The sequence below is a fragment of the Oncorhynchus clarkii genome, chromosome 6 (genome assembly GCF_045791955.1).
Source record: "Oncorhynchus clarkii lewisi isolate Uvic-CL-2024 chromosome 6, UVic_Ocla_1.0, whole genome shotgun sequence".
NCBI lineage: Eukaryota > Metazoa > Chordata > Actinopteri > Salmoniformes > Salmonidae > Oncorhynchus > Oncorhynchus clarkii.
This window is the reverse complement of record NC_092152.1, coordinates 52,464,398-52,477,787: the sequence shown is the minus strand read 5'-3', so window position 1 is coordinate 52,477,787 and position 13,390 is coordinate 52,464,398. Positions and strand designations below refer to the sequence as shown.

The window sequence follows — 13,390 nt, the reverse complement described above, 5'->3', positions numbered from 1 at the left end:
GTAGAGATGGAGACAACCAACAGAGGTGGAATATAATGACTGCATACTAACCGATGCAGGAACTCCCGTCGATCAGGTAGGAGCCATTGTCATGGAAACCGTTCCTGCACTCACAGTGGTACCAGCCCGGCAGATTGACACAGCGGGAGTGAATGTGGCACTGGATCAGGACCTCCGCACACTCATCAATGTCTGGTGGAAACACAGTATATCTGATGCCATCAACATGATCTTTTCACAAAGATCATATGAATTACTTAATCTATATGTAATTATATAACATTTGCACTTAAGGCAATCCCAACTGTCTCCTGATTGTTAGAATCAGTGGCGAGCTGTCAATCAGGGTAGGTGGAGCAGAGCCCCACATGTTTTGAACCCCACCTGTTTAGCTAACAAAATTTGAATACATTTTTTTGGGGGGGGGGCGGTTGCCTGTTTTGCATGTTATTGTGACATTTATACGTGTCACATATCAGTTTGCAAACAATGTAAAACATTAAAAAAATTGAGTTAATAAATCTGCAGACAAACATCTTTTTTGCTTTCTTGAGTATGGCATCTCCAAAATGCACCATAGTTTAGTGCTTTCTGTAGTCGTGGGGTAGCCAGCGGGAAATACGGAACGTAGGGGGTGGTAATGTTCTCTAGTTGCACCATGATTGGCTCAGTGTTCTGTCACTTATGGGGACACATCACAGCAAAATCTACAGGGAGAGCTCGGAAATTCAAGGCCCTAGGGTGCTGCCATAGATTTACATTCAGTTGAGTGGTTGTGTGGTCCAAGTCTGTGTTTAAGGGTCTCTTTATCCTTTTAAGCTTGGAAAACATTCACATGCTGTCACACCCTGACCATAGTTTACTTTGTATGTTTCTATGTTTTGGTTGGTCAGGGTGTGATCTGAGTGGGCATTCTATGTTACATGTCTAGTTTGTCCAGTTCTATGTTCGGCCTGATATGGTTCTCAATCAGAGGCAGGTGTTCGTCATTGTCTCTGATTGGGAACCATATTTAGGTAGCCTGGGTTTCACTGTGTGTTTGTGGGTGATTGTTCCTGTCTATGTGTTTTCACCAGATAGGCTGTTTAGGTTTTCATTACGTTCTTTATTTTGTAGTGTTTGTATTGATTCGTGTTTTACGTTTGTTTATTAAAACATGGATCGCAATCGACACGCTGCATTTTGGTCCGACTCTCCTTCTCATACGGAAAACCGTTACACATGCAACACCATGGGACAGAAAAGTTTGTGGGAACGACATTTATTGGATATTTCAAACTTTTTAAACAAATCAAATACTGAAAAATTGGGCGTGCAAAATTATTCAGCCCCTTTACTTTCAGTGCAGCAAACTCTCTCCAGAAGTTCAGTGAGGATCTCTGAATGATCCAATGTTGACCTAAATGACTAATGATGATAAATACAATCCACCTGTGTGTAATCAAGTCTCCGTATAAATGCACCTGCACTGTGATAGTCTCAGAGGTCCGTTAAAAGCGCAGAGAGCATCATGAAGAACAAGGAACACACCAGGCAGGTCCGAGACACTGTTGTGAACAAAGCCGGATTTGGATACAAAAATATTTCCCAAGCTTTAAACATCCCAAGGAGCACTGTGCAAGCGATAATATTGAAATGGAAGGAGTATCAGACCACTGCAAATCTACCAAGACCTGGCCGTCCCTCTAAACTTTCAGCTCATACAAGGAGAAGACTGATCAGAGATGCAGCCAAGAGGCCCATGATCACTCTGGATGAACTGCAGAGATCTACAGCTGAGGTGGGAAACTCTGTCCATAGGACAACAATCAGTCGTATATTGCACAAATCTGGCCTTTATGGAAGAGTGGCAAGAAGAACGCCATTTCTTAAAGATATCCATAAAAAGTGTTGTTTAAAGTTTGCCACAAGCCACCTGGGAGACACACCAAACATGTGGAAGAAGGTGCTCTGGTCAGATGAAACCAAAATTGAACTTTTTGGCAACAATGCAAAGCGTTATGTTTGGCGTAAAAGCAACACAGCTGAACACACCATCCCCACTGTCAAACATGGTGGTGGCAGCATCATGGTTTGGGCCTGCTTTTCTTCAGCAGGGACAGGGAAGATGGTTAAAATTGATGGGAAGATGGATGGAGCCAAATACAGGACCATTCTGGAAGAAAACCTGATGGAGTCTGCAAAAGACCTGAGACTGGGACAGAGATTTGTCTTCCAACAAGACAATGATCCAAAACATAAAGCAAAATCTACAATGGAATGGTTCAAAAATAAACATATCCAGGTGTTAGAATGGCCAAGTCAAAGTCCAGACCTGAATCCAATCGAGAATCTGTGGAAAGAACTGAAAACTGCTGTTCACAAATGCTCTCCATCCAACCTCACTGAGCTCGAGCTGTTTTGCAAGGAGGAATGGGAAAAAATGTCAGTCTCTCGATGTGCAAAACTGATAGAGACATACCCCAAGCGACTTACAGCTGTAATCGCAGCAAAAGGTGGCGCTACAAAGTATTAACTTAAAACTTCTTGCTCCTACTTGAGACGCAGATGTCTCAAGTAGACACCTGGAAATGCAAATGCGCTACGCTAAATGCTAAATGTACTTGTTAAAACTCAAACCTTAATCAAAATTCACATGCAGGGTATTGAATTAAAGCTACACTCGTTGTGAACCTAGCCAACAAGTCAGATTTTTAAAACGCTTTTCGGCGAAAGCATGAGAAGCTATTATCTGATATCATGCAACACCTCAAAATGCCTGAATGCGACGTAAACAAAGACTTTGCTTATCCGGCGCTACACAAAACGCAGAAATAAAATATAAAACATTCATTACCTTTGACGAGCTTCTTTCTTGGCACTCCTATATGCCCCATAAACATCACTATTGGGTCTTTTTTTCGTTTAAATCGGTCCATATATACCCAAAATAGCTTTCTATGGAAGCTGTGTCATTCAGAAAAAAACATTGTTTTTAAACGCTGCGTCATTTTTTAAAATTAAAAAAGTTGACGATAAACTTTCACAAAACACTTCGAAATACTTTTGTAATCCAACTTTAGGTATTAGTAAACGTTTATAATCTATCAAAATGATTACAGGGCGTATATTGTGTATATTATGTATATTCAATAGCTCCTCGTCTGCAAATCAATGGCTGCCAATGTGCACATTCAAAACATCCTGGTGGAGACCGGAAGAAACGGAATCCAGTTAGTTGGATTTACCAACAAAAAACTCAATTGAAAATGACGACAATGGCGACATCGTGTGGAATCTGTAGGAATTGCATGCAGGTCGATAATAAATTTTGTGCCCTTTTAACAACCCATGAAAGTGACGCATGGAAATAATTTTTAGCTTTCAGAGAGCAGTTTTTCTTGCGCTTTTCAATGAAACACACAATCTGTTATAGTCACAGCCGTGATTTAACCAGTTTTAGAAACTTCAGAGTGTTTTCTATCTACACATACTAATCATATGCATATACTATATTCCTGGCATGAGTAGCAGGACGCTGAAAAGTTGCGCGATTTTTAACAGAATGTTCGAAAAAGGAGGGGGTAGACTTAACAGGTTTTAAGGGGGCTGAATAATTTTGAACGCCCAATTTTTCAGTTTTTGATTTCTTAAAAAAGTTTGAAATATCCAATAAATGTCGTTCCACTTCATGATTGTGTCCCACTTGTTGTTGATTCTTCACAAAAAAATACAGTTTTATATCTTTATGTTTGAAGCCTGAAATGTGGCAAAAGGTCGCAAAGTTCAAGGGGGCCGAATACTTTCGCAAGGCACTGTACATTGGCCATGCTGTCAATTCAGCATGACTTCTGCAGCTTTCAAAAAAACTGGAAACTTGAAACTGGAAATTCTCAGACTTCAGTGAGTTCAAGACAACTGGGAACTCAGGAAAAAAACGAGCTCCTACTGGAAAAACTCGGAATTCCAAGTTGGGAACTCGTGCCTCTTTCTAGAGCTCCGACCTGAAGATCACTGACATGATTTAACCTTGTTTTTTCCCGAGTTCACAGTTGTCTTGAAAACACCATAAATCTATAGAATGCCAGACGTTGATGACACAATTTGCCCACAAGAAGGGCCACAGCGCCACCTTCCTGTTCAAGTGAGCACAGCACAACAAGGTAAGTCCAAAAATGTGTAATATGCCAGGGAGATATAATTACTTTCTTAGCTATAGTATGTATACCTGTGTGTATGTTGTGTAGTAAGCTGTTATTAGCCCATATGCCTCACCTTAATAATTTGGTCCGTTTCCTCCTCATAACGTAGTCTACTGTTCTGACTTGGTGGTGCGCATGTAGCCTATAGACTGTTTTGGAGAAATGTAATCTTTGAACATTGCAAGAGCTTTCATTGTCTGCTTATATGACTCCTTTATTTATCCTACGGTTCTGACTTGGTGTACAGGGAGAATACTATAATAATGGCCCATTTTCTGAATTCTGTCGCTGTACATTTCAAAAGTGCAAAACAAATTGTTCTATCGACTACATCCTTCCTAGCTCGCTCATTAATGTCTTAATCAAAATTACGGATTGCCTTTTATCCACTCTTCGTTCCCTTATGCCATCATTTGAACATCTCAATTGTCAGTAGAAACCACATTTGTTTCAGCAAGTCAGCCATGTTTTTTTTTAAAAGCAGTAAATGAGACTGAATTAACTGTTTCACTGCCAGACAAGGCTCCAATGATAGCCATTTGTAGCGGTTGTAAAGTAAGCTCTGCTTTTGGGACAGCTTTATGTAGGCCCTAACAGTTTTGGGCACCGTTTGTCACCGTCATAGTGAAATTAACGTATTGTTTAGTGTTGTGTAGTGGCTTTGCTGGTGTCACGTGTGCTCCCTCTCCGGCCTCGAGGTCACCAGGCTGCTCGTTATGGCGCACACCTGTCACCATCGTTACGTGCACCTGCGAGTCATCAGACTCACCTGGACTCCATTTCCCTGATTACCTTCCCTATATCTATATGTCACTCCCTTTGGTTCCTTCCCCAGGTGTTATTGTTTCTGTTTCGTGTCTGTGCCTTGTTTGTGTTTCTTGTTCTGTATTATGTTTCGCTTATTTATTTTTGTGAACCGCTACAGGCTTTCATGCCTCAGCCATATCACCAGGCTCCCCTTCCTCAGCCGGCTCGTCAGGTTACATGTCTTCGTCGGATCGCCAGGTTCCCCTGCATCCACCGGCTCGTCAGGCTCTCGTGCCTCAGCTGGATCGCCAGGCTCCCCTGCCTCAGCCGGTCTGTCAAGTTCCCGTGTCACAGCCGGCGACAGGTTCCCGCACATCAGCAGGGGTGACTGGTCCGATCCATAAGTCACAGGCAATGTGCTATAGAGGGTATCCATGAAGAAACGGGATACTGCCGTACTGAGAACTCTGGATCTTGCAAGGGCCTACTTTTACTGGCCTAGAATGGAGTTTGAAGTGGACAAGTGTAAAAAAGTCTGAGGTGCGTATTGCGTAAGGGTAGGGATAGAGTGCAAAAAATCTGCAAACCTAGTGAATATCAAAACATCTATACCCCTAGAACTAGTCTGTATAGATTATCTCACTTGAACCTGACAATTCAGACACCAGAAACATCTTAGTAATGTCAGATCATATTACAAAGTACTCGTTAGCTATCCCAACTATAGACAGAACCGCCAGAGCACTTTGGGACAATTCGATTTTACATTATAGATTTCCTCAGAGGAGTCATAGACCAAGGCACCAATTTTGTTGATATCAGAATTATGTTCCATTGCTGGCGTCAAATCACGAACAACCCCTTACCACCCCTGGGGTAATCCTGTTGAGCGGTTCAAAATGACTTTATTGGACATTTTAGGCACACTGAGTGACAAGAGAAAAGATTGGAGGCATTATGTGAAACCTCTAGTGCATGCATACATACACTTGCAGTGACACAACAGATGAGACTCCATTCTTTCACATGTTTGGGCGACAAGCTTGGTTAACCATTGACCTTTGTTTTGGCCTGAGTCCAGCTGGCCACAATGGAACCACGCACCAGAACTACACTAAAAGGCTAAGAAGTTGACTGAAGTACGCTTGCAAGTTGGCTGTGAAATCTGAAGAGAAGAGTCAGAGGGCCAACAAATGCAGATGGGACTCAAAAGCAGTGACAATTGTAGCATGTAAATCTTGGTGGGGCAAAAAAAAGAAGTTTGGATGTATGGCAGCAAAGCCACTACACAACACAACACTTAACGATACATGAATTGCACGACAACAGTGAGAAACGGTGTCCACAAACTGTTAGGGCCTACATAAAACTGTCCTAACAGCAGTCCCAACATCTTAGCACTGCTATACCTGGCAATCAGCGGAGTCTGACAGCAAAATAGTTAATTTAGCCTCATTTACTGCTTAAAAAAAATAGCTGATATTTTTATTTATTTAACTAGGCAAGTCAGTTAAGAACAAATTCTTATTTACAATGACGACCTTGCCAAACCCAGAGGACGCTGGGTCGATTATGCGCCGCCCTATGGGACTCCAATCACAGCCGGATGTGATGCCGCCTGGATTTGAACCAGGGGCTGCTGTGATGCATCTTGCACTGAGATGCAGTGCCTTAGACCCTTGCGCCACTCAGGAGATGAAATGGCTGATTTGCTTAAACAAATATGGTTTCTAATTACAATTGAGATATACAAACTATGGCATAAGGGGACAACCAGACATTAATGAGCGAACTAGGACAGAGGTCAATAGTATTTGTTTAGCACTTTTGAAATGTACAGCGACAGAATTCAGAACATGGGCCATTCGTACAGTGTTCTCCCTGTACACCAAGTCAGAACCGAAGGATAAATAAAGAGGGCATATAAGCAGACAATGAAAGCTCTTACAATATTTGATTATAACATTTCTCTTAAATAGGTTACAGGCTACATGTGCAACATCAAGTCAGAACAGTTTGGATGAAATTATTAGGGTGAGGCACATGGGCTGCTAACATCTTACTACACAACATACACTTAGTATTACTTTCTTAGCTACAGTATACATATCTCCCTGGCATATTACATAATTTATGCAGCAACATACAATACATTTTTGAACTCACCTTGTTGTGCTGTGCGCACTTGAACAGGAAGTTGGCACTGCGGTCCTTCGTGGGTAAATTTTGTCATCAAAGTCTGGCATTCTCTGGATTTATTTTGCTTTCAAAACAACTCGGAAAAAAACAAGACGACTGCCATGAACAGTCTGGCATACCACCACAAATTAAGTACCACGGTGTCCACTCATAGAAAAGGAGATGTAATGGTGTATTGCTTGAATGTCATGTGCCATTAACCTTGTCGCAAAGTTATTGCCTATGTCAACCAAGATGCCAACCGAACGAGGTGGTCGGGAAACGCAGCCACCAAAAGGACAATTCATGGCCACTTCTACATTGTGGTTCACATCTTGGGAAAACCGTCCAAGTTGAAACCACAAGGGGGGAGGGACTGTTTCGACAAAGAACCAATGAAGGGGGTGGAGTGGGTGATGGAGAAACAGAGATTCCTAAGTTCGATCAGTCGATCACAAGACAAATTAACTGCTCTCACTTTACAATGCTGAATGGTCTGAGGAGATCAAGAGACAATTACAGACCATCTTTACCGACTCACATGTTAAAAGGGTCAACACATTAGTGATGCTAGTCGGGCGGACGGGAGCGGGCAGCGACCGGTTGAAAAGCATGCATTTGGTTTTGCTAGCGTTTAAGAGCAGTTGGAGGCCACAGAAGGAGTGTTGTTTGGCATTGAAGCTCGTTTGGAGGTTAGTTAACGCAGTGTCCAAAAAAGGGCCAGATGTATACAGAATAGTGTCGTCTGTGAGGAGGTGGATCAGGAAATCACCCGCAGCAAGAGCGACATCGTTGATATATACAGAGTAATTGCATACATAATAGTATCATCCGCATGTACATACAATTAAACATTTTTAACAGATTGTTCAATAGCATTTATATAAATAGTGAAAAGAACAGGTCCTAGTATCGATAATCCTTCAACAGATAATCATAAAACAGGTGTCAGAGCCCAGGCCATAGCATGATCAACAGTGTCAAGCGCCTTTGACAGGTCCACAAAGAAGGCAGCACAATGGTTTCTGTGATAGTGCTGTGCCCTGTCCTAAACCTTATGGAGTGGCAGCACATAAACTGTTTTCCATTCATTAGGAATATTTCCTGATAACAATGTTAGATTTAAGATATGGGTTACTCAGCCAGCAAATGAGGGGGCATTACACTTGAGCAGACCCGGCTTAAATTGCATCAGCCCCTGTGGATTTCTTGGTATCTATAGCAATTAAGGCATTAAGGACTTATTTTTCTGTGAATTGCCGAAATGTAAAAACCTCAATACCATTTTCCGAGTCAATCTGCAAAATTCCCAAATCGGCGTTTAGACATCAATTAGAGAAGGGTTAGACGCTCTTTCAAAAAGTTAGTCAAGTGAAATAAAATTTAAAGGAACTGGATCAATGATGTCATTTTTGTCCTTAATCAGGCCAGAAGCTGAATTGATTTGTTGGGGGAGAGAGGAGGAAGTGCAACGATTACAGTTTTCCAGAATTTAGCCGGGTTCCCCTTAAAATCAGAAAGAGTGGTTACATAATAATCCGATTAAGCCTTTCTGATCAGCCTTCTACATTGATTCCTCAGATTGTCAATCCAGGCCTAAGCCTGTGTTCCTGGCCTTGACCCAGGCAACATTTCCCTGATGAATGATTTAGGATGATTCAGGAATGAACCAGGCATTCGATCTACCTTTAACTCTCTGGGTTTTTAAGGGGGCATCATTATCTACAAGAGAATTGAAGGGATTTGCAAAAAAGCTAGAAATGTACAAAAAAGCTTCAAGCTAAATCAGATTCAGGGATAGTTGAGATACAATCAAGGTCACTAAAATAAAGATCATGTACAAAAAGCAATTCGTTCCAGTCATTGGCAGCAGATAACTGGAAGGAAAGGCAGTCAAAGAAGGTATTGGCATTGGGGATGACCAGTGAAATATACCTGCTGGTGTTGCTATGGTGACCAGTGAGCTGAGATAAGGCGGAGCTTTACCTAGCAAAGACTTATAGATGACCTGGAGCCAGTGGGTTTGGCGGTGAATATGTTGCGAGGACAAGACAACGAGAGCATACAGGTCGCAATGGTGGGTAGTGTATGGGGCTTTAGTGACAAAACGGATGGCACTGTAATAGACTGCGTCCAATTTGCTGAGTAGAGTGTTGGAGGCTATTTTGTAAATGACATCGCCAAAGTCAAGGATCAGCAGGAGGGTATGTTTAGCAGCATGAGTGAAGGAGGCTTTGTTGCGAAATAGGAAGCTGATTCTAGATTTGATTTTGGATTGGAGATGCTTAATATGAGTCTGGAAGGAGAGTTTACAGTCAAGCCAGACACCTAGGTATTTATAGTTGTCCACATATTCTAATTCAGAACCGTCCAGAGTAGTGATGCTAGGCGGGTGGGCGCTGGTAAGGATCGGTTGAAGAGCATACATTTAGTTTTACTTGCGTTTAAGAGCCGTTGGAGGCCATGGAAGGAGTGTTGTATGGCATCGAAGCTTGTTTGGTTTGTTAACACAGTGTCCCAAAGAAGGGCTGATGTATACAGTATGGTGTTGTAGATCAAACAATAACCCGCAGCAAGAGTGAGGCTTAAATTTATGCATTTTCACATCTCTGACACCGATAACTGGGTAATGGTCAAAAATCCAGTGGGAAAACCACACTAGCAACATACTTTATTTATCTGGAGTATTTGTCAAAATCAATCAGGGTAGATGGATGGATCTTTAGGATTCGGCCGTGTAGGCTAAGTTATCAGCTAAGACAGGTTCTTTTCATGGCAAATATCTTTCAGCGTATCAAACACTGGCTTCGTCCAATCAATATTAAAATCACTCTTAAATAATAGTTCATATTTACCATATTTAGATAGTGATTGAGATACATTTTTAAGAGCAAATAAGGGAGCAGAGGGAGGGCGATTCACTCCTTTTAGTGCCAGCTGGTTAATATGACCAAGGCCCACATTAAGAACAAGACAATCAAGCTCCCTTGCTTCTACTTGAGACGCAGATGTCTCAAGTAGACACCTGGAAATGCAAATGCGCTACGCTAAATGCTAAATGTACTCGTTAAAACTCAAACGTTCATCAAAATGCACATGCAGGGTATTGAATTAAAGCTACACTCGTTGTGAACCTAGCCAACAAGTCAGATTTTTAAAATGCTTTTCGGCGAAAGCATGAGAAGCTATTATCTGATAGCATGCAACACCCCAAAATGCCTGAATGCGACGTAAACAAAGATTTAGCGTAGCCGGCGCTACACAAAACGCAGAAATAAAATATAAAACATTCATTACCTTTGACGAGCTTCTTTCTTGGCACTCCTATATGCCCCATAAACATCACTATTGGGTCTTTTTTTCGTTTAAATCGGTCCATATATACCCAAAATAGCTTTCTATGGAAGCTGTGTAATTCAGAAAAAAACATTGTTTTAAAACGCAGCGTCATTTTTTAAAATTAAAAAAGTCGACGATAAACTTTCACAAAACACTTCGAAATACTTTTGTAATCCAACTTTAGGTATTAGTAAACGTTTATAATCTATCAAAATGATTACAGGGCGATGTGTATTCAATAGCTCCTCGTCTTCAAATCAATGGCTGAAAATGTGCACTTCACAACATCCTGGCGGAGACCGGAAGAAATTGAATCCAGTTAGTTGGATTTACCAACAAAAAAGTCCCTGGACAATGACGACAATGGCGACATCGTGTGGAATCTGTAGGAATTGCATGCAGGTCCATAATTAATTTTGTGCCCTTTTAACAACCCATGAAAGTGACGCATGGAAATTATTTTTAGCTTTCAGAGAGCAGTTTTTCTTGCGCTTTTCGATGAAACACACAATCTGTTATAGTCACAGCCGTGATTTAACCAGTTTTAGAAACTTCAGAGTGTTTTCTATCCACACATACTAATCATATGCATATACTATATTCCTGGCATGAGTAGCAGGACGCTGAAAAGTTGCGCGATATTTAACAGAATGTTCGAAAAAGGAGGGGGTAGACTTAAGAGGTTTTAATTAAGGACAGAGGTAGAAAGAGATAGACATTTTTAAATTGTCCTTTGTAAATATAGCAACATCCCCACCTCTATCAATTCTGTCCGATCTTAAAACATTATAACCAGAGAGACACAGAGTTCAGCATACAATTATTCAAGTAAGTTTCAGAAATTACCGTAAGGTCAATTTAGAATTTAGAAGCCAGAATATAAATAAAATATATATTTTAAATCACACTACTGGCATTTACATGAATGAAATTTAAATATGTTTTATTTATTTAACTAGTCAAATCCTTATTTACAATGACGACCAAATCCAGACGACGCTGGGCCAATTGTGCACCGCCCTATGGGACTCCAAATCACAGCCGGTTGTGATACAGCCTGGTTTCGAACCAGGGTGTCTGGAGTGACACCTCTAGCACTGAGATGCAATGTCTTGCGCCACATGGGAGCCGACAAAAAAAGACAATACACATCAGTATTTAGCAGATGTTATTGCGGGTGTAGTGAAATGCTTGTGTTCCTAGCGCCAACAGTGTAGTAATATCTAACAATACAAAACAATCTAAAAATGTAAAAGAATGTAATAAAGCAATGTTGGAGTTCATTTATGTAGATACAGTACCAGTCAAAAGCATGGACACAGCAACTCATTCAAGGGTTTTCTTTATTTTTACTATTTTATACATTGCAGATTAATAGTGAAGTCTTATAAACGATTAAATAATATATGTAGTAACCAAAAAAAGTGTTTTTGGCCCATTCCTCCTGACAGAGCTGGTGTGACTGAATCAGGTTTGTAGGCCTCCTTGCTTGCACACGCTTTTTCAGTTCTGCCCACAAATTTTCTATGGCCACTCCAACACCTTGACTTTGTTGTCCTTAAGCCATTTTGCCACAACTTTGGAAGTGTGCTTGGGGTCATTGTCCATTTGGTAGACCCATTTGCGTTTAACTTCCTGACTGATGTCTTGAGATGTTGCTTCAATATATCAAAAATCATTTTCCTCCCTCATGATGCCATATATTTTGTGAAGTGCAGCAGTCCCTCCTGCTGCAAAACACCCCACAACATGATGCTGCCACCCCGTGCTTCTGTTACAGTTTTCTTCGGGTGAAAGAGAGTCGGACCAAAATGCAGCGTGGTAATTTTGATACATGTTTAATTAACGAATAAACACGATAATACAAAAACAAGAACCGGAACGTGAAAACCTATCCAGCCTATCTGGTGACAACAAACACAGAGACAGGAACAATCACCCACGAAATACTCAAAGAATATGGCTGCCTAAATATGGTTCCCAATCAGAGACAACGATAATCACATGCCTCTAATTGAGAACCAATTCAGACAGCCATAGACTTACCTAGAGAACCCCACTAAGCCACAATCCCAATACGTACGAAAATCCCAAGACAAAACACCCCACATAAAAAAAAACATGCCACACCCTGGCCTGACCAAATACATGAAGATAAACACAAAATACTTTGACCAGGGTGTGACAGCTTCACGGTTGGGATGGTGCTCTTCGGCTTGCAAGCCTCCCCCTTTTTCCTCCAAACATAACAATGGTCATTATGGCCAAACAGTTCTATTTTTGTTTCATCAGACCAGAGGAAAATTCTCCAAAAAGTATGATCTTTGTCCCCATATGCAGTTGCAAACTGTAATCTGTTTTTTTATGACGGTTTTGGAGCAGTGGTTTCTTTCTTGCTGAGTGGCCTTTCAGGTTATGTCGATATAGGACTTGTTTTACTGTGGATATAGATACTTTTGTACCTGTTTCCTCCAGCATCTTCACAATGTCCTTTGGTGTGGTTCTGGGATTGATTTGCACTTTTCGCACCAAAGTACGTTCATCTCTAGGAGTATCTCCCTCCTGAGCGGTATGACGGCTGCGTGGTCCCATGGTGTTTATACTTGCATACTATTGTTTGTACAGATGAACGTGGTACCTTCAGGCATTTGGAAATTGCTCCTTGCACATAATACACAGTTACTGGTCGGAGCACATCTCCAGAGTGAGATGTACTCAGCTGGAGGAGCACGTACTAATCCTGCTGTAGAATTTATTTTGGCCAGCAGGTGAAACGAATGACTAAAGTGAACGAGTCGCTCTGAAAAAATTAATCATGAATCATGACTCTTGAGTCAGTAAAAAGAGTCGTTCAAAAACGACGGCAGTGAATGCAGGTTGCAGGTGATTAAAAGTTCAAATTGTTGGATATCCTCACTCCAATATGAATTACACATCACTTTGCA

At 41.2% G+C, this 13,390-nt stretch overlaps 1 protein-coding gene across 1 annotated transcript in view; it reads right to left on the bottom strand.

The window, feature by feature from the left end:
- The window catches only part of LOC139412397 (protein kinase C-binding protein NELL1-like), a 373,856-nt gene that overhangs the window by 17,430 nt on the left and 343,036 nt on the right, over window positions 1–13,390 (bottom strand). The window contains exon 16 of the mRNA XM_071159206.1: window positions 52–192. Within this exon, the coding sequence (XP_071015307.1) occupies window positions 52–192 (141 nt within the window). The remainder of the gene's footprint in view (window positions 1–51; window positions 193–13,390) is intronic.